At 39.7% G+C, this 22,866-nt stretch overlaps 4 protein-coding genes across 4 annotated transcripts; all 4 read left to right on the top strand.

The window, feature by feature from the left end:
• Positions 1–6,992: 6,992 nt before the first annotated feature.
• LOC114454853 (gamma-crystallin M3-like) lies at positions 6,993–8,392 on the top strand. The gene is made up of 3 exons (XM_028435666.1): positions 6,993–7,097; positions 7,174–7,422; positions 8,111–8,392. The coding sequence occupies exons 1-3, from the start codon at positions 7,089–7,091 to the stop codon at positions 8,390–8,392; spliced, it is 540 nt and encodes a 179-aa protein (XP_028291467.1). The 5' UTR covers positions 6,993–7,088.
• Positions 8,393–11,738: 3,346 nt separating this feature from the next.
• On the top strand, positions 11,739–13,207 carry LOC114454854 (gamma-crystallin M3-like). The gene is made up of 3 exons (XM_028435667.1): positions 11,739–11,753; positions 11,855–12,097; positions 12,903–13,207. The coding sequence occupies exons 1-3, from the start codon at positions 11,739–11,741 to the stop codon at positions 13,179–13,181; spliced, it is 537 nt and encodes a 178-aa protein (XP_028291468.1). The 3' UTR covers positions 13,182–13,207.
• A 4,446-nt stretch (positions 13,208–17,653) lies between these two features.
• Positions 17,654–18,346, top strand: LOC114454856 (gamma-crystallin M3-like). Its single transcript, XM_028435670.1, has 3 exons — positions 17,654–17,676; positions 17,749–17,991; positions 18,071–18,346. Exons 1-3 carry the CDS (start codon positions 17,668–17,670, stop codon positions 18,344–18,346), a joined length of 528 nt encoding a protein of 175 aa, XP_028291471.1. The 5' UTR covers positions 17,654–17,667.
• Positions 18,347–21,417: 3,071 nt separating this feature from the next.
• On the top strand, positions 21,418–22,136 carry LOC114454855 (gamma-crystallin M3-like). Its single transcript, XM_028435668.1, has 3 exons — positions 21,418–21,468; positions 21,539–21,781; positions 21,864–22,136. The coding sequence occupies exons 1-3, from the start codon at positions 21,454–21,456 to the stop codon at positions 22,134–22,136; spliced, it is 531 nt and encodes a 176-aa protein (XP_028291469.1). The 5' UTR covers positions 21,418–21,453.
• Positions 22,137–22,866: the final 730 nt, after the last annotated feature.

The following is a 22,866-nucleotide window of genomic DNA, read 5'->3' as shown; positions in this document are numbered from 1 at the left end:
GCACAGCAGCAGCAGCGTGAATGTAATCCTGACAAATGTTAGCTTTAGCGTTAGCTTCTGTGTCTTCAGGTGATTTCTGTGACGTGTTATTTTTCTCGTCCTAAAGTTCTACGTTCTACAACACAGATGGTTGGAGGACAGATGGAACATAGTGGGGACTAGTTGGAGTGTGTGTGTGTGTGTGTGTGATAGTGTGTCTGGTTTGTGTCCTCATTAGGATGCATCTCCATCCTCTGCTGCTCACTGCAGTGATGGAAGCACGGCTAAAAATAGCTGCTCCCAGGATCTCCCACACTGTAAACACTGTGTGTGTGTGTGTGTGTGTAGGAGAGATCACTGCTTCCTGCACAATTTAACCCATTTGCTGTTTTTTAACACAGAGGAGAAAATGTCAGAACACACGACCACACACACAATCAGACACACACACACCAAACACACATTTATGCAGCAATAATTTTCTCGCTGATGTATTTTCAATATTTATCTCATTTTCTTCACATTTCAGACACAAACACATGTAAAACAACATGTCCCACATCATTATGAGCTCAGTCAGACTACACACACACACACACACACACACACGACCTTTAAAAACATAAGACATTATAACATGAAAACACATAAAACAACGACAATAAGACACAGAATGACAAAAACAAAGAAAGACAAAAATGATTCTGAAAACACACTGAATACACAAAAACACACCAGAACATACAAAAATACACAAAACGTCTCTGGAAAGACACAAAATGATGACAAAAATTTCAAAACACCCAAAACATCTCTAAAAACACATAAAACAACAAAAAGAGACAAAAACTACTTTCACATTATATTTAAAAACACCAAATTGAAAATAAATGTCAACATAAGAACAACTCAACTACTGAAAGTGATGACGATGATGATGAAGACTCTTCTCTTCTATTAGCTATAGCTGATCTATTTTTAATATTTATCTCTAATTTTCTTCACATTTCAGACAACAATAGGTTTATATGTTAAAAATAACTGCTTAGTTTAAATAAAAATGTTAAATTCAAATCTAACATTAAATTGTAACTTACATGTTATATTTAATGTATTATTTATATTTTTGACATGTAAATTTCACATTTTTTTGACATATAAACATATTGTTCACATAACATGACTTTGTTTCAAATGAATCTGAAATGTGAGGAAAAAATCTAAATATTGAAAATAAATCAGTTAGAAAAAGGTATTAAATCATAATATATGTGTGTGTGTGTGTGTAGAGACATTTGATGCTGTGTGTATTTATACTTGTTTATACAGTAAGGTACGGTATGAAGACGTGCTCGGGTGGAGTGAGGTTCACGTGATCCGTCTCCATCTGTGGATTTGTTTGTCGTGCTGATGTTGTACAGACTTGCTGACGTGTGTAGTGTGTGTGTGTGTAGTGTGTGTGTGAAGCTTCAGAGTGAAGTTTTCTTTATCTTTTAAACGTTAATGCTAACGTTGAAGACTCAGTTATCAACATGTCAGGCTCAACAGTCCTGGATCATCACTGAGACTAAGGGATACTGGTTTCCATGGCAACGCCACTTCTTCCCTCCACAGGGTTTGACGTCACGGTGTGTGTGTGTGTGTGTGTGTGTGTGAGACATTGATCCACTGTCATTTTAGGGCACTGTGTACATTTCTGCCCTCTTGTGGAGTTTGGAGAATCTGCATTAATAGCATCATCTATAATTCTATACCTAGAACTCCTCCTAGACTATTAATGCAGCACTAATAACATGTATGCATCTCATAGAGACAATGTCAACGATGTGCAGTCGACCTTTTTTGGAGCCAAAATGTCAAGGTCAAGATCAAGGTCACGTCAAGTGTCAAAAAACAAAATTTTCCATATCTCTGAGAATATTTATCATACAAGTTTAATGCTTACATTTATGAAAAGATCATCTCAAGTGGATTATTTTATTTCTTTGGACCAAAGCTGTACCTCCAACAACATGACCTTGACCATTATTAGTTTTAATTATTAAACAGATCCAGATCATTTTTAGTTTTTTAGTTAGTTTTATAATATATAGTTACAATATTATATACCATAATACATTACATTGTATAAAATATTATATATTATAACATATGTTATTTTACATTTCAAATTAACCTGAGAATGTAAGAGTTTTGTAATGATTACACTATTATAATGTTTGCATAAATTAGTCTAAAATTCCATCACGTCATCATTTTGTCCATTTTTTCTTGACTTCATCTGCTGTTCTTCTTGTTTTTTTCACAGCATTGACAGACCTTCTGTTTACCTTTAACAACATGTTTAATCTCCTCCCACATTTCACCCTGTGCAGTTTCTATCTGTATTTAGGCCTTAGAGACACCTTTAACAAGTTATATGTTTATCAAAGTGTGAAATTACATTTCTTAGATTAAAATAAGTAACCACATATATCTATAAAAGTGTTTAGTGTGGTTTATGTAAATAAAGCTAAAGTCATAGAGGAGTGACGTAGTTTAACGATGTCTGATGGTGCGTTCACTGACACCTAGTGACTGGGAGGTTATTGCTAGCGCAGATCTTAGCGACATTAAAAGTTTTTTAGTTAAAAAGAAAAACATGATTTTAAAAATTACTTGAACATTTTTTGGATCAATGCTGAAATATTGCCATATACTGTATCACCAACCCTTAGACTTTAGTGGTGTTTGAAACCAGCAGGTGATTGTGTTCCAGGGTTCTTACAGCTTTAGTCAAATTAAATTCAACTTTTTACTGCCATATGAAATTACATTTGAGACAGTAAACATAATTGGGGAAAAAACACCACATCAATAACACAGGGTTAGGGTCAATTTATTCTAGTGTCTATAGAGCTAACGTGATGCCCCCAAAGTAAACACAGAAATACACAAAAAGACTAAAATAATCAAAAACACAAGATGACTATACTGTAAACACAAATATATTTCATTAGATTAAGGAGTTTATATTCAAAGTTCTACTAAATTAATTATGTCAAGGTGTTCTGCCTTTTTCAGATACTTTAATATTTTTTGAGTAAATGGAACTTTTGTTTGTCAATAAGTAAAAAACACAACTTAAGAACAACTTAATAGAATTAAGTAAAAATTAAATGCTAAGAATCATAAAGTCTTGTTATTTATGTTGATTAAATTTCAAATGTTGTTTAAAAATAAACTAAATTCAAATATCACTTCAATTTAACTGTAAAAAGGAACATCCAACATTTTAAGCTCTGGAAAATTTTGACATTAAAGTTCATCAACTTAAAAAAATTGAATCAATCGACTGCAAACACTTGTTTTTTTATTTCTAGTAACTTATTCAGATTTACAGTGTAAGAAAATAGCCAGAAATCTATAAAACAACAAAAATAAAAACAATTAAGAAAAATATTTGTTGGACAGGCAATTTTTGTTAAATTTACATTTTTCCCATGTTGTTTATACATTAAAAAAACTCATGTTACCATTTATTTTGAAACATGAGAATAATTACAATCATAAAATTATACTGATTGTGTGTTAAAATGTAAGACTTTTGAAACATTGATTTAAGACATTTTAATGACAATTACTGTAAGGCCTTATTTCTAGATTCATGAATTTAATGCCTTTTAAGACTTTTTAAGGATCTGCGGGAACCCTGATTAACTGGTGACTGAGTGTTAGCTGGTCATCAGTTAACACAGACACCAGTTTGAGCAGAACAGCAATTAGTCATCACAAAATATAAGTAGATCTATGATGAAAAGATCCAACAGAGGAGGAAGTAGAAGCAGAACATCAACAGGACTGAACAGGATACATACTGGTTATACTGGGAACCACCAACTCCAGAACCAACATGACACAGGAACAGCAGAGAAAGTACAGACAGCAGAACATCTTTCACTTTGACACAGTGAAGGATTGTCCTCCTCCTCCATTCTGTATACTGGTTTGTGCTGGTATTTCTCTGTACAAAGGAAGGTTGTGTTCAGTGACTGATGATGAGGCTGATCAACAGCACCCAGCAACGCTCAGCTCTGCACTCACAGATGATTAGAGTGCACTGATTAAATAAAGATGTAGTGTGTGTTGTGTGTGCTAAATGTGTGTAACGTGTGTGCTTCTCTGGTGCTGCTCCATTGTTTCCATACAAGGTAACGCTGTGAGCTGAAGCTGCATTCTTCCCTGGATTAGCTTTATCCAGCACAGCTAAAAATACATCAGTGATACCACAAATATCAGCCTTTAAAGTGGCATGTTGTTATAGAATGAATTGGTTATTTATCTGTAACAAAGCACAGCACATCTATTCTTTAATCTATTCAAATGTTTATGGTTTTAGATAGTTTCAGCTTTTAAAGTCAAACTATGGTGAGAAACATTTTCTAAACCAGTGGTTCTCAAACTTTTCAGGCCGCGACCTCCAAAATAAAGGTCCCATAGAGCAGGGACCCCCACTGTAGCTGAAGGTGGTTGAACAGACATGAACATTGAAGAACAGTCATGTGGAGACAGGACCATCTATAAGGGGGAATAAAGGAGAGATTTTTGGGGTCCATCCATAAAGTCAGTAAAATGATGGTTTATTGTTCTATGAATCTGTGATAACCACATTTATTTATTCATCTGAATAATATCCACTGTTATCCAGGAACATTTATTATTATTATTATAGTCATCTGAAAGATGGAAATCATGGTTTTAATCACTAATAAAATGGTTCAGTGACCAAAAATGGTGGAAAAGGAGGTGAAATGGAATTTTAAAAACAACATAAAATAGATTAAGATATGCTGAGTTTGATGGAGTTGTAGAAAAAGAGTAAAAATAAGCAAAAATGGGCTCAAATTGTAAAAAAAAAAAATAAATAAAAATCTTAGTTTCTTGAAGGGAACTAGCGACCTAAGGTTGAGAACCGTAGAGAGCACAGAACATGTGTTTACCAACAGGTCCAGCAGAGGGGCCCCCCTCAGCTCCCCATCCTGACTCAGCATCAGCTGTTTAACACAGAAAGTGCTGGATTCTCTTTGTGCTGCGGTCCTGCTGAGTCAGCACAAACAGCACCTCCTCATTGTGAGCAGGTTAGAAAACACCCGGAGCAGAGGAACCAACTGGACTGGAGTCATAATTAGCATCTTCACAAACATCACCAGACTTATCAGCCTCACTGTTTCCATGACAACCTCAGACAGCGTCTGCTGCTCTCAAACAGAGACTAATCATGTGTGTATGATAACATCCCAGTGAGGTCAACCACTCACACACCAGTGTCTATGTGTGTAACAGCAATAACAGCCTGTACAATATGACGCTCATCAACTACAACTGAGCACGCTCAGAGGAGCAGGTAAACAATAAATAAATAATTATCAGACACAGAGCCTCATGTAAACAATCAAAAATATTTACCAGTAGTGAAATAATGCAAAGTTTGGGTCCAAAATACAAATTAAGTCTTCATATCCCAATAAAGAGTAATATTTATATTATAAATTAAAACAGATTTATTCTTACATTCACACATGTAGTTATGGACCAGAAAAATTGTATTACATATATGTTCATATTTCCAGAGTGTGAGTCTAGAACCAATGTATATCTGTGACTAATCATTAGTGATGTGAACAGTCTATGTTCATAGCTCTATGCTGATCACATTACAGGGAGCTGAGACATATGCTAAGTAGTTTACTGAACATGTTCCAGACCCAAACACACACTGACTTTGTGACTATTTAGAGGAGCTGACATGTCCACCAGATATATAGGATGTATAGCAGATCTATTTCTGTAGGTGGAGCTTATTACTATACCATATTTACCTTTATATGTGATGGAGTTACAGATAGATTGAAGTGAGTGGGATATTTGTTTAAATGTCATGGAGTGACTCAGCTGTTTCACAGGAAGATGAAAAACATCATCCAGGGCTTCTTCTGACAGTCTGTGCAGCAGCCGTTTCATATTCCTTCCAAACGTGTAACTTTCAGTAATAAAAGTTAAAGATGTTCCACATACAGTATTACAGCAGAAAATGTTCTTCTTCCTCTGACACTGAAGGAACTTTATACACAGACCACTACACATGCATAACGTGGATGGCTGTTCATCATAGGAATGGGATCCACACAAGGTTCCTGCTGCATAACAGAAGGTTTTCCTTGCCACCATGATGAATTCATGTTGGGTGTGGGATACATATGTATGTGTATATACGTATATATGCATATGTGTGTATCCATAAAATGAAGAGTCCGTCCTTAAGACTGCTCTACTGTAAAGTGTCTTGAGATACCATTGGTTATGATTTGGCGCTATACAAATAAAAGATTGATTGATTGATTGACATGTTTGGTTAGCTTAACATTTAGCAGCACTGGCTGAGCATGGTCAAAGGGTAAAGGGGCGGGGCTACGTCATGAGCTATAATATCAGTAACATGTGGTGATGATGGGCCGATGATTTCTGGTGCTTTTTTCTTGCTGGATCGTGACCTCAGCGTGTCTGTAGAGCATGTGAGGTTCTCTACCAGCTCTATGACGCTCCCTCACTCCACACAGGAATGTTTATAAGAACTACTTTGATTCCAGACTCCCAGATCTCCACTAATCCAGCATGTGCGGGTGTTCTGGATTAACAGGTCTGATCCACCACAATTTACGTAGGATTTCAGATTGTCCAACAATGATGAAGAAGATGAAGATGAATGCACCACAGTGAGTGATGTTCTTGGAGGTGTCTCTCCTCTCATTGAGGATCACGGCCAGTGAGCAGCCCTGTGGTTTCACTGCAGAGGATAATGGAGTGGGTACAGTTCCAGCTCTGTGAACACAAAGAGCCTCACCCACCTGGACCCCAGGGGACGACCGGTGCAGTTGGCACGACACCAAATGCACAGTCTGGAATAATAAGCGCTTAAAAAGCAATTGAGCGCACATCACAGACCTGCACTCTGCTCTGCTGAGTAAGACGTTCCCAACAAAGGCCCCACTGCCACCAAGGCATTCGCTCGCCTATAAAAGAGGTGCCGCATCAACGTGCCAGTGCGAGCAGAACAAGGACCAAACTGCGAGATGGGCAGAGTGAGAGCATCATCACACAGTTGAGTCTGTCTTTGCTTGAAAGTTTTCCATTCTTTTTTTCTCGCTTTGGTTTCAGATTATCTTCTACGAGGACAGGAACTTCCAGGGGCGCTCCTATGAGACCAGCAGCGACTGCCCGGAGCTCACCTCCTACCTGAGCCGCTGCAACTCCTGCAGGGTGGAGAGCGGCTGCTTCATGGTCTACGAGAGGCCCAACTTCATGGGTCACCAGACACTGGCCCGGCGGGGCGAGTACCCCGACAACCAGCGTCTGATGGGCGTTAGCATGAGCGACTGCATCCGCTCCTGCAGGATGATCCCAGCGGTACAAAAACCCCTCACCAACAACTCCCATTTATCTTAGCATTCTAAAGTTTACCTAGAACTACACGGAACACAAATACTGCACGCAGCAACGCTCTGTGAACGCTGCATGAAGGAATGTAGAGAAGTGGAAAGAAAAGTGGCTCCTAACGTTAAAGAAAACAGGTTTACTTACGTTTCAAAAACTCTGAGCGTCTGAGTGAAGAACTGTTAAAGTTATGATGAGTAAAAAGAAAAAAAAATTATTTTTTTTTCTTTTTCATAAAGAAAAAGTGTTTAAATGATTATGAGAAGTTTAGAAACGTTTTTTTAAAACTTTACAAAGTCTTGATAATAAAAATCTTCATTAGAAATAAATTGTTAAAGCCATCCAGTCCATACACCCACAGCGCCCCCCACAGGACAAAGCAAGACATCCACAAACCACATGTGGATTGGTCGGGCAAAGGTCCATGTCCCCTCCAGCCCCCGTATATCCACCTGACCCTGGGGACTGAGGAATGTTACCCCCATAGTTAAAGCAACATCCTCAGCTCTAAGACCCCCCCCTTTTTTGTCCTGGTCATCAAATAGTTCTTTGATGCCAAAGTTAGAAATATTTTATCACTAATCCTTGTTGTAAACCCTCAGTCCTTGAAGTGTGTCATCATCTTTGTTTTAATCTCATCTCTTCGGTCTTGGGGCCACAGCACAGAGGCCAGTTCAGGATGAGGATCTACGAGCGCGAGAACTTCGGAGGTCAAAGCCACGAGCTGGGTGACGACTGCGACTCCATCCAGGAGCGCTTCCGCATGTCTGACTGCATGTCCTGCAACGTGATGGATGGACACTGGTTGATGTACGAGCAGCCCCACTACAGAGGCAGGATGATGTACCTGAGGCCTGGGGAGTACCGCAGCATGAGAGACATGGGCGTGGGTCCCATGGACATGAAGATCGGATCCATCCGACGCATCATGGACTCCTGCTAGGCAGTGACGTGTCGTGTTTGAACCACATTTAAATAAATGCTTCAACTACAAACACCTTCCTACCAGTCTTTGACCTGGGTTCATTTCAGACTACAGGTTAGAGTTTTTGGGGTTTAAATCTTCAAAACCACAACTTGCTGGTTGATTTAATTAAGTGTGTGCGGTTGTTTTAGTGTGTTTTAACCATGACCTGGACCAGGCTTTATGAATTGTTTGATGGATTCTAAGGGAGACTGTTTGAGTCTGATATCATAACTACAGAAAACCTAACCAACCAAAGCTGAGACAGTGGGGGGCAGAAACAAAAAGAACCTCAGACCCACAGTCAGACAGGGAAGGAACAGAAGACCAGCTATCAAAAACGGTTAACTCATTGACTGCCAAAGACGTCTAAAGACGTTAATTGTGTTTTTCAGCTGGGGTTGCTAGGAGACAGGATGACAAAGCTCTCCGGTGAATATCTAACCTGTACAATGATGTAGTGAACAACTGGTGACATGTAGGTGGCAGCAGAGCACCTTTGGATGAGAGATCACCTGTGATGAGCAGAGCTCAGAGGGGGAGGAAAGGAGTTTACGAGACAGAAAATGTCGCTACGAGAGTTGATGCTGAAGTTCTCACCAACTCACACTCAACCAGAGCATGTGTGGAACTAAGTGGACTATTGAGAGTGTAGCAATGGTGAGAGAAAACCATTAAAAAACAGGGCAAGCGGTGAGACTTGGGATGTCCGGGAGGAGGAGGAAGTTGTGTGTGTGGAGAATGACGGGGGGAGAGACTTGGAGGAACGCCAAAATACAGTAAGAAATCCATTAAACTCTGACATAGATAACATAATAATATTAATGCTACTGCTACTAAAAAACAAACCATCAATTCATGTGAGGAAGTAAAGGACTGAGAGCTGATTATGAACATTAGGCACACCTGAGTGGACTTTTAGGGGTGTGCCATCTAAGGGACCTCACGATTCAATTTAATTTTGATTCAGGGTGCTACGATTTGAACTAAAGGACTGCAGGGGTCTTCAGGTAACGACAGGAGCATCCGAGTCAATCGCCTGTATTAAACAGACTGTGTGACTGATGTTATTTAAAGTAAAAAGAGAGTTAAAACAACACGTGAACACCTAGGAGTCCCACCTGTGTCCATGCGTGCAACATTTATTATGACCGTAACGATTAACAAAAGGCAAAACAACAGAAAATCACCCCTACATTGCTGAAAAATGAAAGTAGGGGGCGCCATCACAGCGCTGGTGAGAACCCTGAACTGACTCAATAATAAACTAAAAGTCACTCATAACACCTACTGAAAGCTAACTGAATGCTAACTCATGAAGAAAAACAAGGTTTTAACTCATAACTTGAGACAGTAAACACAATAAACCATCTACGACCGGGGTGTCAAACTCATTTTAGTTCAGGGGCCAAATATGGACCAGTTTGAGCTTAAGTGGGCCACAGATTTGAGCAAATTTAACATTAGTGTTCCCTGGCTGAGCACCTCTACATATAAATGATATAGTGTATGACTATCAGTCACTGCATGATCTACACTTAAATTTCCCTAATTTTGGGAATTTAGGGACATTTCATGTTATAATTCAAGGAAAATTTGCCAGATTTTGGAAAAATTTCGAGTTCTTTCAACAATTTCAGAATAAAAATGACTGCTGTCATGTGATATAAAAACTGGAAAACTAAGCTCTACAAATAATAATAATAATAATAATAATACATTTAATTTAAAAGCGCCTTTCAAAACACCCAAGGACACTGTACATGGCAGTCATTAAAATAAACACAATAAAAACAGCAGAATAAAAACAGATAAAAACAAGTGCAGCAGAATAAAACAGAGTACAGTATTGGTGTGGTGAATGCAGGTTTTACTCTATTTTCTGTATTTTGAAGGGCTGAGATATCAACAACTGAATTAGTCCCAGAGTGAAGTCGTTAACGTTAGTGTGATTGGGGTGTTTGGTGGGTTTGCTCCAAACACAGTTTAGTCTCACTCATTTCAAACAATCTTTCCTGAAAATGCACTAAACATAATGTACTGTGACCTTATGTCCTCAAATATCCACTGAAGCTGTGATACCAACCAGTGTGTCATGGAAATCTTTCTAGTTTCACTTAAACAACTGAAAATCACTCTTATTTACACTTAATTATTTGCGTGCAATGTGTATAAATACCCATCCTGGCCAGTAATTAGCACAATAATTTATCGTCAGGTCACCAGTGACAGTGACAGTAAAGCCCTGCCCCCTCAGTGTCAGAGAGACAGAAGTACGTAGAATCTGGGCTGATCAAAGTCATAAATATACAAATTCTTGTAAATAGTCCAAAAACGGTGGATAGACGGAAGCATAACATCCTGGAAACAGCTTATAAAACAGAAACAACATCTACTCAAGATCCTGTAGATGTAGGTTGAGCATTAACCGCTGGCTCTGATTGGCCAAAATATGTCTTCTATCTCCTTCTCCTGCTCAGCTGACCAAAGTGTTAATGTCCAGTTGCTGCTTTAAAACTACAATCAAAATAACAGTGAAAATAGTTCATATGTGGTCTTCTATGTTGCAGCCGAAAAGAAAAGGTTTGTTGTGTGTTTTTTCCGGTAGCCTCCTGTCCAATCAGAACCCGTCCCAACCCCTACACCTAAAGCGGAATTTAATTAAAGCGAATAAATGTGTGTTCCATGTAAACCTCAATTCAGAATTTCCATGTAAACATGAAGCAGAATATTTCAATCCTAAATAATTTAATTCTGAATTAAACGAACATCATGTAACAAATGAATGAAGCTGTGCCAATGAGTAAATTAGTTTAGAACCACTGAATTAAATAAAACATTATTCAAAAGAAGACACCAACGTACAGATGATTTGTGGTTCTGATGAAAATTCAAACCATTTTTTACGTTATGGATATCGGCTCTGATTGGTGGAAGCATGGATAACACTGACCATTACAGACTGGAGTTCTTGAGACGCTCTGACCATCACTGTGAGCTTATGTTTGCCTATATTCCTTCAACTTTGAGGACAAACTGGCCTTTTTGTTGCTCAATGGAAGCTGTTTCCATGATGGTGCAGGAGGCTGAGATGCCTGTGGAAGCGTTGCTGGAAGCTTTACTTTCTGCACACACTCAGCAGCTCCATCAGGTCTGTGGACGCAGATAATAACCCTTTAGTGCCTCGACGTGTTGCTGACTCAGGGCTTTGCACAATAGAAGCTCTGCATACATTTTTCCCCTTCACGTGTATAAAAGTGAAGGCCACCAGGCTCAGAGAAGCACAGCAGCTACAGTCTGGTACTGAGGAGCAACAGGAACCATCATGACCATGGGCAGGGTAGGCTGGTGCTTCAATTTACCATCTAACTACTAAGAACACTTAATACCAAGCTTTTCATGAGAAACATTCCATTAATGATGTTGACACTTGTTTTCCAGATCATCTTCTACGAGGACAAGAACTTTCAGGGTCGTCACTATGAGTCCAGCAGCGACTGCCCCGAGCTCACCTCCTACCTGAGCCGCTGTCACTCCTGTAGGGTGGAGAGCGGCTGCTTCATGGTCTACGACCGCCCCAACTTCATGGGAAACCAGTACTTCATGAGGAGGGGCGAGTACTCCGACTACATGAGCATGATGGGAATGAGGGAGTGTATTCGCTCCTGCCGTATGATCTCCATGGTAGGTGACACAAACCTCTAAACTCAGACAGGCTAACATTAGGTGTTTAGGACCAATTGGAACCATTTCAAGTGAGTAGATGCATACATTGAGCTCTCCATCACAAGACCTAAACCACACACACGCAATGACTCAGTTATGTTAAATCTTGTTTTGTGTTCATGAAATTTCATCTTGTAATATGAAACAATTCTCACATGAACATAGAGAATACACTTGAGTGGTCTTCCAGAATCTGTTCTGTCATTCCACAACTAAACTTCACAGATAAAGTTACTACAAAACTAAGTCTGAGGAGCTCATTAAGCTCTGGTCCCGTAATCTTGTCGAATACAACCGAGAGGTCTTCCAGAGTCTTTCAGTCTAAATATCATAATAAAGATACACTGAGTAATTAGTATAAAACTGAGTACAAGTCACTTTAGGCAACACTACGAAAGATGCAATCCAAAATCCACCATCCACTAATGAACTTCCATGTGCCTGCAATCGAATCTGACAAAATAAGACCCAGAGAATACAACCAGCCTAAAACTAAGTGATTAACTCTTTCTTTGTGTGATTTTATTAAAATATCAGTTTCTTAAATGTTCATCATTAATTGATGAGAAGAACGCAGAGTTTGGCATTAAACAAAAGTCAAAAGCATAACCAACAATGCACTGATATCATCTAACAGCCAAGGCCACTTCAACTAGTTCCCACTAAAACTAAGTAAGGAAGGATTCTTAGGTGCGTTTCCTATCTGAGCTGGACATGGATATAACTTCTCCAACAACCAACATTTTTATATCTGCTCCCACAGCACAGAGGCCAGTTCAGGATGAAGATCTACGAGCGTGAGAACTTTGGAGGTCAGAGCCACGAGCTGATGGAGGACTGTGACAACGTGATGGACCGCTACCGCATGTCCGACTGCATGTCCTGCAACGTGATGGACGGCCACTGGCTGATGTACGAGCAGCCCCACTACAGAGGCAGGATGATGTACCTGAGGCCTGGGGAGTACCGCAGCTTCAGGGAGATGGGCATGAGCGGCACACGCTTCATGAGCATGAGACGCATCATGGATTCCTGCTATTGAACCTCTTAAAATAAAGACTAACCCTCATCCACCCTCTAGTCTTTGCTTTGTTTGATTTCTATTGAACAGACAAAAGGTTTCACAGACATGGAGGAATCATTTGGGTTGAGGTTTTTTAAGGTTTATAACATCTAGAGTTGTTTGTTTACAGTGCAAACATTGGCCCACAATTGACCTATTTACAGTACATACATACTGCAAGTATCTGCTTATCCTGGATAAGAGGATGGAGGTGCCTGTCCCAGTTGGCACAGGGCATGAGGTAGAAGGTCGAGGAAAGCTGTCTAGATAAAGATGCCAGTTTGTCACTGGGTCTCACAGAAATGAGTACGATCTTTCCACAAAGAGGCAGCAAAGTTCACCAGTGCACCACAAAAAGAATCTACTAAAATCTACTAAAACCATCAAACCAAAGAAACAGAGGCAACCAAATGAGATGCTACCAATGTGGTACCAATTACATCCCAAGCACTTCAGGAGTTATTCAGTTCTGTAATTATTCAATGGACATGCCAGCCCCTTAAAATGGAAATAAGTGTGTGTTTGGGTCTGGAACATTTGGGATTTCAGTAAACTACTTAGCATATGTCTCAGCTCCCTGTAATGTGATCAGCTTTGGGCTATGAACATAGACTATTCACACAACTAATAATTAGTCACAGATGTGCATTGGTTCTCGGGTGACACACTCTTCAAATCTGGAAAAATAATTAAGTGACAGACCACCATACAGATGGCTGTGTGAAAAAGTCAATTATGTGGGCAAAACTAGAAGAACAGCAGATGAAATCAAGAAAAGATGTAAGAAGAAGAAGAAGAAGAAGAAGAAGAAAGGAAATAGTTCTTTTTTTTCATTCATTCATTACAATAAAGCTGATTCAGCAGAAAGACTGTGTTCTGTGTGACCTTTGGTTCTGCCTGCAGCCATCTGTGAGCAAAGCTGTGACAGTTGCCACCTGCCTATCAAACAGCTCCACATTAGATCCATCTTTGGCCAATCACATTCATGTGTTTATAGTTCCTCCTCCTGATATTTAGCATGTCATATATTCATTAGACCTTAAAGCACTTCATACGTCGCTCCTGTTATTTTTGTTTGACAGACACAACCCTTGGTGCGCCGTTAATATATCAACTGTTACATGTCAGTGCTGCCGTCAAGTTAGTGTACGTTTTCAAGCACAAACAACTTTAGGAGACCAGAATCAGGAAACGAGGCACACCTGAGTGGAAACAGCAGGAAACCCAATCTCATATACACTGAGGAAACAGACTGGGAATGAACTGAACACAACTGACCTTAAAGGACTAACAGAGGGAAGACAAAGATGAGAAACCACCTTACCAGGTTTGAACCAATGTCCTGCACTAAGACAGACAGACGTTAAAACGGTGCCATTGGGTTGGTGTGTGTCATAAAAAAAATAATCTACAGCCTATGATTTTCCATTTTTTCATCATCTTTCCTTAACCATGTGTCATTGTTAAACTCATCAAATCGTGGGAAACCTGCTTAATGGAGTTAACGACTGTAATTTCTGGACTATTGAGTGAACCTAAATATAAGCCGCACTCACTAAATTTGAAAAAAAAAATGTCCACAATGAAACTAAATATTTATAAAATGATACTAAATATTTATAAAACACACTTTAATTTATTTCTTGATTTTCTGTATCATGTTTGATTCACATGTAGAAACACTCACAGGAGAAGTTTTTTTACTTAGGAACTCGTTATTTCAAAGTAAATTATTCAGAATTAAAGTGTTCTGCTTTGCGTTTACATGGAAATAGTAATTCCGAATTGAGGTTTACATGAAAAAATTGTTTATTCGGCTTTATTCAAATCCACTTTAGGTCTGTGGGTCGGGAAAGCTCTGATTGGACAGGGGGAGAGGAGAACATGACTTATCACGTCTCTTGGGAAAAAACACACAAACCTTTTCTTTTTGGCTACAACATAGAAGACCACATGAGAAGTGTTTTCACTTTAATTTTGATTGTAGTTTTGAAGCAGCAGCTGGACAATATCACACGGTTTCACTTTCAGAGAAGCAGAAGAGCGAGAAGACGTACTTTGGTCAACCAAAGCCAGCTGTTAATAGAACATCTGTTCTACCTCCACTATACAGGACATTGAGTGAAAAATAACTTCATGATGATCCGCGCATCATTAGTGAAACTTGTTCCGTTTGTCGATGTCCATGTGTAATAAGTCTGTGTGAATGTCCTCACAGTTATTCTTCTGTACATCCACTCTTATCATGTCTTTTAAGGTTCTTATTAAATAAATAGTATCAGCTCTAGTCCGGGCGGCCATCTTGTTTTGTGTCGTCGCGACTGACCGAGCATGTGCAGAACGACCGGAATTAAGTTAAAGTGGATTAAGTGTTTACAAGAAAGAAGAATTATTTAATTCAGAATTTAAATCGGAATAAAGCAGCCACCTAATTCAAATTTAAGTTTAATTCTGAATTAAAGTTGCATTAGGAATTAAGTGTTGACGAGGTTAGTTTAAAGAGGAATTAACTTTTAATCTGAATTAAAGAGGGACTAAAGCTCCCCTGTAAACGTGGCCAGTGTATTGTTCCGTCTTAAAGGTGTTTGCTTTCTGTGGCTACATCCTGAATCAACATCCACACTGTTTTACCTGATAAGCCACAAGGTAGAATTAATTGTCTTCTGAGTAAGTCAGCCAGCCAACCGCCTACTTGATTGTGGGTTCAGGGGTCATCAAGCCAAGGAGAGATCTGGACTGTTGATGAGTTTGTAAAGACTTTGTGAACAGCCTGAGACCTGGTTGCAGCTTGCTTTCCTTGGAGGTTGTATACCAGAAATCTCCCTGCTACACACCGCCTGCATGCGTGTGGAGCAGAAACTTTTACTTGTGACTAATTTAGAATAAACTACCCTGAGAAATAGAATTAGTCTTGTCATCGGTCCTCAAAGCTGTTCAATTAAAAGATCCAGGAAGAAAGTAGAGATAAAAAAAACGACTAGTTACGGAATAAAACAGCAGCTAACCAGAAAAGTCATTGATGGCTATCTTCCTCCTCCAGCTCACTGAAACCACTGAAGTCGTCTTCTTCGATCTCAGAGTTGAACAGTCTCATCGTCGCTTTCGATGGCACTTTTGTCTCGAGGTGGAAACACCTCTACTGTCTGCTCTCCGTGTGTTCACCCAGTGTTCCAGATCGTTTCATAGTTCGGCTCGTCTGCTTTTCCTCTTTCTGAAAGCTTTTGTCATTTTTTTGCATGAAGTCAGTTCTTCACGCTGCTGTCTCCAACTTCTTATCATTGATTCATTAATTCCAAGCTCCCGTACAGCAGCTCCATTTCATTTTTTCGACAACCAGGTCGATGGCATTCAACTTGAAGGTGCATCCTACTAATTTCTTTGTGTCTTTGCCTGAATGATGGTGTGTGCACAACGCACTGATTGGAATTATTTAGTGTGAGTGCGTCTGATTTAATGTGAACAATTTCATTGGTCTAATGCGACGTGGCTCAATTCCTTGGTGGCATGAAGCTCGTGGACCTGGAAAAAATGCATAAAACAGCAGCATCATTGTTTAAGCAGTTTATAGTCCAGAGATTATGATATTCACATTATTGATTTTCTATTTCACGCTTCAGATGTGCGACGGGAACGTCAAGCTAAAATTATTTTAGATTACGTAGCACAAGATTGGGCATGTCAGTGTATTTTGTTTTCAGCCACTGGTTTTATAGAGACAAAATTGGTGAAAATGTGTGATATTGTCCCAGAATATGTCGGTAAGGGTTGATTCCGTTTCAATGAGATATTTCATCTGGCATTCTGTGAAGTTTTGGATCGCAAGATTTTCCATCTATTAGCTACAGTACAAATTCAACTACCATTTACCATTTATGTGTAGAATGCAAAGTTGTGTACATCTATTTTATTACTACTATTATTATTATTATTATTCTGCTGCTGCTGTTTTTTCAACAACCACCAAAACAATTCCTAGCATTGTGAAAACTACACTTGTTCACATAACTTTTTCTCATTCTGATCTATTATTCAGTCTATTTTTATATCCTCAAATACAGATAGTGCATGGCTCTGATAAAAAACATAGATACACAACTTAAAAAGGTAGAATGTCTCCTCAGATTTTGGTCTTTCCACAGACTGATGGTGTCTGTAGTTCTATCTTTATTCTTTGTGTCGGCTGAGCTTCATCATCTGAATGCATGTAAATGTAGGGGAGCAGACTCTTTTTTTTGCCTTTTCTTGTGTAAAATAGGATTGTTCCATAAAGAGATGGTAACCCTTTGTGTGTAAGGCAGCCCATGAATCCACAGGCTTCCATAGACCGGCTGCTGGCTCAGGGCTTCAAACAATAGACGTCCCATCAGCTTTTGTCTACAGCCAGGTATAAAGTCTACCTGTTCACAGCAGAGGGGCATCAGCTCAAATCCAGCTCTGTGAGACCTGACCAACCACCAGCATCATCATGGGAAAGGTAGGAAACACTGGACAGGCACTCTCAATGGAGGGATGGACTGGGTCCTGATGTCCTTTCTTTCTGTTCCAGATCATCTTCTACGAGGACAGAAACTTCCAGGGCCGCTCCTATGAGTGCATGAGCGACTGCTCCGACATGTCCTCCTACCTGAGCAGGTGTCAGTCCTGCAGGGTGGAGAGCGGCTGCTTCATGGTCTACGAGAGGCCCAACTTCATGGGGAACCAGTTCTTCATGAGGAGGGGAGAGTACACTGACTATAGCAGCATGATGGGAATGAGCAGTGGAATCCGCTCCTGTCGTATGATCCCCATGGTAGGACACACACACACGGCTAAAACCAACTCTCTGCCATGATCTCACATCATTTGTTGGTTTTCTTTGGGCATCACAGCACAGAGGCCAGCTCAGGATGAGGATCTACGAGCGTGAGAACTTCACCGGCCAGAGCCATGAGCTGATGGAGGACTGTGACAACGTGATGGATCGCTTCCGCATGTCCGACTGCATGTCCTGCAACGTGATGGACGGCCACTGGCTGATGTACGAGCAGCCCCACTACAGAGGCAGGATGATGTACCTGAGGCCTGGGGAGTACCGCAGCTTCAGGGAGATGGGCATGAGCGGCACACGCTTCATGAGCATGAGACGCATCACCGACATGTGCTAAATGTCATTTCACCTCAATAAAAGATCTAGATTTGTAAATGTTGTCATCATTATTGACCAAAGTTTATCTAATTACACCTGTGTGACAAAATAGAAATCATTTCTAAATGTAATGACGAGTTTAACCAAACCAATGACAAATATTCATTATTAAGATTATTGAACTCCTTTGACGGTTAAAGCTGGTTGCGAGAACGCTCAATAAATCTGTATTTATTTCTGTGGTGAAAAGTTTTTTCTAACCACAAGAGTCTATTAAAAACAGAAATACTACGATAAGGTTGTTGTGGCTTTAAAGTATCAGAACGGGGATGTTTTCCACTCTCACCTTCAGAGCCTTTGGTATTTTCAAAGAGCTTCACGTCCTCCAAATGTTTGCAACGATCTTTAAACACCACATTTTCAGATGTTTCAAGTGATGAAACATGTTTTTAGTAGAACAGGAAAGGCATCAGGAGATAAGGAACAGCTCAGTGATGACAAGACAGAGCAACAGCAACTCATCCAACGCTGATAAACCTGGAGATGATAATACACGGAAGACCTAAATAAATCTAGGACCAACAGGAACTAACACAGCTTGGTTTAACACCTACGAACAAACACCAAACTAAAAAAAGTACCACAGGTTGATTACTTACCAAGTCATAACCAGAAGAAACTCCACAACCTGTGTGAGCGTAAATATAAATCTCACAAAGGCCCAGGTTACAGTAACATTTAAACTAAGCACAATTAAAAACATAATGCAAAATAATAAAGTTAGCTAAACATTAGCATTATTATACAAAGGCATCCCTAAAATGAGTGAATTTTGTCACAAAAATTCTAGACTTTCTAATCTCAACGTTAACTGAAGGTTATCTGTAGGTGTAGCATTCAGTCAAGCCTGTACAGCAAAGAAGAAGCATTTGTTTACAATTATACTACAAAGATATTTCAGTCTCAATCCGCTAATGTACAGTATTTGAACACAAAATTGTCCGTCCTTTATCGAAGTGACAGTTGACACGCTTTATCTTCTAATTTTGTGGAAATCAAAACAAACTGTTACAAGTCAACATCTGGGTTTCCCACCAAACATAATGATGAAAATTATACATAATGGTTGGATTTTTATTCATGTCCGAAAAAAGGAGGAGCTGGTTATATAAATTAACAGTTAATTTTTTTCAGATAATAATTAATAGAAGATTATGTTTAGATTGTTGTGACATTTAAAAAAGGACATCAACAGGCATTAAAAAGTATTAGGTGAGATATTATTGGAATTCAAAACAATGTATGGGACAGATGACCATCTGAACACAGCCAAAGATGGAAAGTCATCTCCTCAGTGATAATTAATGTAAGATAATAGAAACAGTTTCTCTCTTCACCAATGTTTGTGTTCCAGAGACGAATGAATTGGATTGAACATACTGAACATTGGTAACTCATGAGAAAAAAATGTAATTACTGTATCTTCATGAATATTATAACTGTTGGAAAAATCCACCTAGTTCTGACAGCTAAGATGTTCGGCTGTACAGCGATACGATGTCATTGCAATAATTTTACTCATGTGCAGGAGAAAAGCCCACAGAAGGGTGAAGAAAAAACAGCAACTCACAGCTGTTTTTTTTAATAAAAAATGTCAGAAATGTACATTTCAATTACAACTTAATATGGGGCCCAAAATTGCATCTCACACCCATTTTCAGTGGGTCACAGACAAAAAACAAATCCCTGACAGCCTCAAGCTCTTATTGTCACTTATCTCTTCACATCTTTGACAGTAAAAGTTAAGTTTTATCAACTAATGAGAAGAAAGGTTACATTTGAATCCTTATCCTTTTAAAATTGAACTTACTGTTTAATTTACGTGGATATAAACTGTACTTCTTTTTGTTTATAATACATGCAGTAAAATGAGTGTCGACTGATATAATGGTGTGTGACTGTTATTTTCTGCTGCTCTGCTGTGATATTTCCTTTATTTTCACAGCTATAAACTGCTCCATGGTTTTATTTATTGATATTAAAGTTTAAGTTTGTCTGCAGTTTGGCTCATGTGTGTCTCACTAGTTGAAGCTAATTTTGTTGGAGAATCACTGTATCATTATAAGGTATGTTTTAGTAAATGTCAAGTACTCTTTGAATATACTAAGTTCGACATATCACCATTGTAATTGCACAAAATTTGCATTAGCACATAATATTATAAAAGCGCCCAATTACGAGCCGTAATGGTTTCCGGTCTTTAATAAAAAATCGGCTTAATTTGGGTTTGGATGGGTTTGGGTCGTGTTGTTGGGCTCAGGTCATGTCTGGTAATACTTTTAAAGCCTGATTCCAGCTCTACAACAGCTATCATATTTTGTCCTGAGTCTTTTGGGGCACAACTTCCTGTTTGAGGGAAGAGGTACTTAGGGCTGACACAATGATAGTCATTACTTCTAAAATGACTAATTCAGGACTTTTCCTGTTTTTCTTTTAAACAAATGTAAGCTACTGTAGACAAAATGGAATAGAAGTTATCAGTAACCTAAAGTGTAAAGGTATATTGAGGGCTCTTATTGTGAAAGGTTCAAGCTCTGCGCGTGAGGTAATAAAGAGACTTGGTTTATTTCAGTTCCCTCAGGATGATGCACCTATAATCAGGAAATGGAAACCCCCATAAAAAGATGGAAATGTAAATTTTAGAAAGTATAAATATAAGAAAAAGATGTTTGAATAACTTGTGTTTTAACTTAATTTCTCAACACTATATTTTGTACCCAGATTCCTGATATAACAAGCAATAACCTAGAGAGTGTCCTGTTATCTTTAGTTGACAAATCAGTTTGTAGTTATTCATGAACCTTTGTGTGTTACTATGCATTGTTGTGGCTCATTGTGGCGCCGCTCCTATAGAAAAGTCTGTTCTAAAGTCTTCTCAGAAAAGCAGTCACATGGAAACAAAAGGCCCTGGGCCCTCCATAGGCCTCCATATCATGTTGCTGGCTCAGGGCTTTACACAATGGGAGCCACAGACTCTCTGGTTTGGTCAGGTATAAAAGTAACAGTTTAACAGGAGCATCATCAGTGTACAGCAGCACAGGTCTCTGAGGAACAACCACCACCACCATGACCATGGGCAAGGTAAGAACGTTCCACCTCCACCTTCTCCGATTCCACAGGTAGTCCTTCACTCCTCTGAAATCTGTTCCAGATCATCTTCTACGAGGAGAGGAACTTCCAGGGCCGCTCCTATGAGTGCATGAGCGACTGCTCCGACATGTCCTCCTACCTGAGCCGCTGTCACTCCTGCAGGGTGGAGAGTGGCTGTTTCATGGTCTACGACCGCCCCAACTTCATGGGAAACCAGTACTTCATGAGGAGGGGCGAGTACGCCGACTACATGAGCATGATGGGAATGAGGGACTGCATCAGGTCCTGCCGTATGATCCCCATGGTAGGTGACATCTCACAATTATCACAACCGATCTGAAGAGGGACATCTCTAACAACCAACCATTTTCTATCTGCTCCCACAGCACAGAGGCCAGTTCAGGATGAGGATCTACGAGCGTGAGAACTTTGGAGGTCAGAGCCACGAGCTGATGGAGGACTGTGACAACGTGATGGACCGCTACCGCATGTCCGACTGCATGTCCTGCAACGTGATGGACGGCCACTGGCTGATGTACGAGCAGCCCCACTACAGAGGCAGGATGATGTACCTGAGGCCTGGGGAGTACCGCAGCTTCAGGGAGATGGGCATGAGCGGCACACGCTTCATGAGCATGAGACGCATCATGGACATGTAAAGAAACCAACATAGATATGAGAACCACGTAAATAAAACTTTGGACTAAAGCTTCTCACCCTGTTTGTCCAGTTATTCCATTGAAGACATTTGTAATTGTCTAAGTTTGGAGCACATGTCTTACTCTTCTCTGTGTCTGAGTACATCAAGCATCAGGTGATCTACTTTGATAAGGACGGGCAAGTTTTTTCTTTTACAGGCCCTGGGTCAGTTCTTTAACATCAGAAGAAAAAAAAACCTCACACACACAAAACCATACCAAGATAGCAAAATTCTTCTGGTCCATATCTGCCCCAGTGGGCACACACCTAGCATGTTCATCTGGCCCACAAACCTAATGGAATTATGACACTTGGGCGCTCCGCTCCTGTTTGCCAAAACCTGGCCACAGCCAAGCCGTCACAATGCCGTATGTCACCCGAGGACAGACCAAATAGATATGGGACACTTTTGGCTAACATTCAGATCAGACAATGATAACTTGCCATACTTCAGTCAAAACTGGCCCAAATATGTTTCAAGATAACTAGCGCACATTTGCATCTTAATATGTGGGTCAATTTTGGCTCATATCCATTTTGTACGGGCCAGAAGAATGCCAATATGCTGGATCATTGCCAGTAACTGAAACTAAATTGCCCCTCAAATCATTCATATGCTAGCTCGGTAAAGTGGAAAGACCTCACAACCTCTCACATTTCACAGCTGTAAGAAGCTGATGAAGGTTGAGC

The sequence above is a fragment of the Gouania willdenowi genome, chromosome 21 (genome assembly GCF_900634775.1).
Source record: "Gouania willdenowi chromosome 21, fGouWil2.1, whole genome shotgun sequence".
Taxonomy (NCBI): Eukaryota; Metazoa; Chordata; class Actinopteri; order Blenniiformes; family Gobiesocidae; genus Gouania; species Gouania willdenowi.
This window is presented reverse-complemented; position numbering and strand designations above follow the sequence as displayed.

Bases quoted from the DNA above. Each gene is read 5' to 3' on its own strand.
- LOC114454853 (XM_028435666.1), top strand. The intron at 7,423-8,110 runs GTACAAAAACCC...TTGGGGCCACAG, and splicing joins CCTGCAGGATGATCCCAGCG to CACAGAGGCCAGTTCAGGAT.
- LOC114454855 (XM_028435668.1), top strand. The intron at 21,782-21,863 runs GTAGGTGACATC...CTGCTCCCACAG, and splicing joins CCTGCCGTATGATCCCCATG to CACAGAGGCCAGTTCAGGAT.
- LOC114454856 (XM_028435670.1), top strand. The intron at 17,992-18,070 runs GTAGGACACACA...TGGGCATCACAG, and splicing joins CCTGTCGTATGATCCCCATG to CACAGAGGCCAGCTCAGGAT.
- LOC114454854 (XM_028435667.1), top strand. The intron at 12,098-12,902 runs GTAGGTGACACA...CTGCTCCCACAG, and splicing joins CCTGCCGTATGATCTCCATG to CACAGAGGCCAGTTCAGGAT.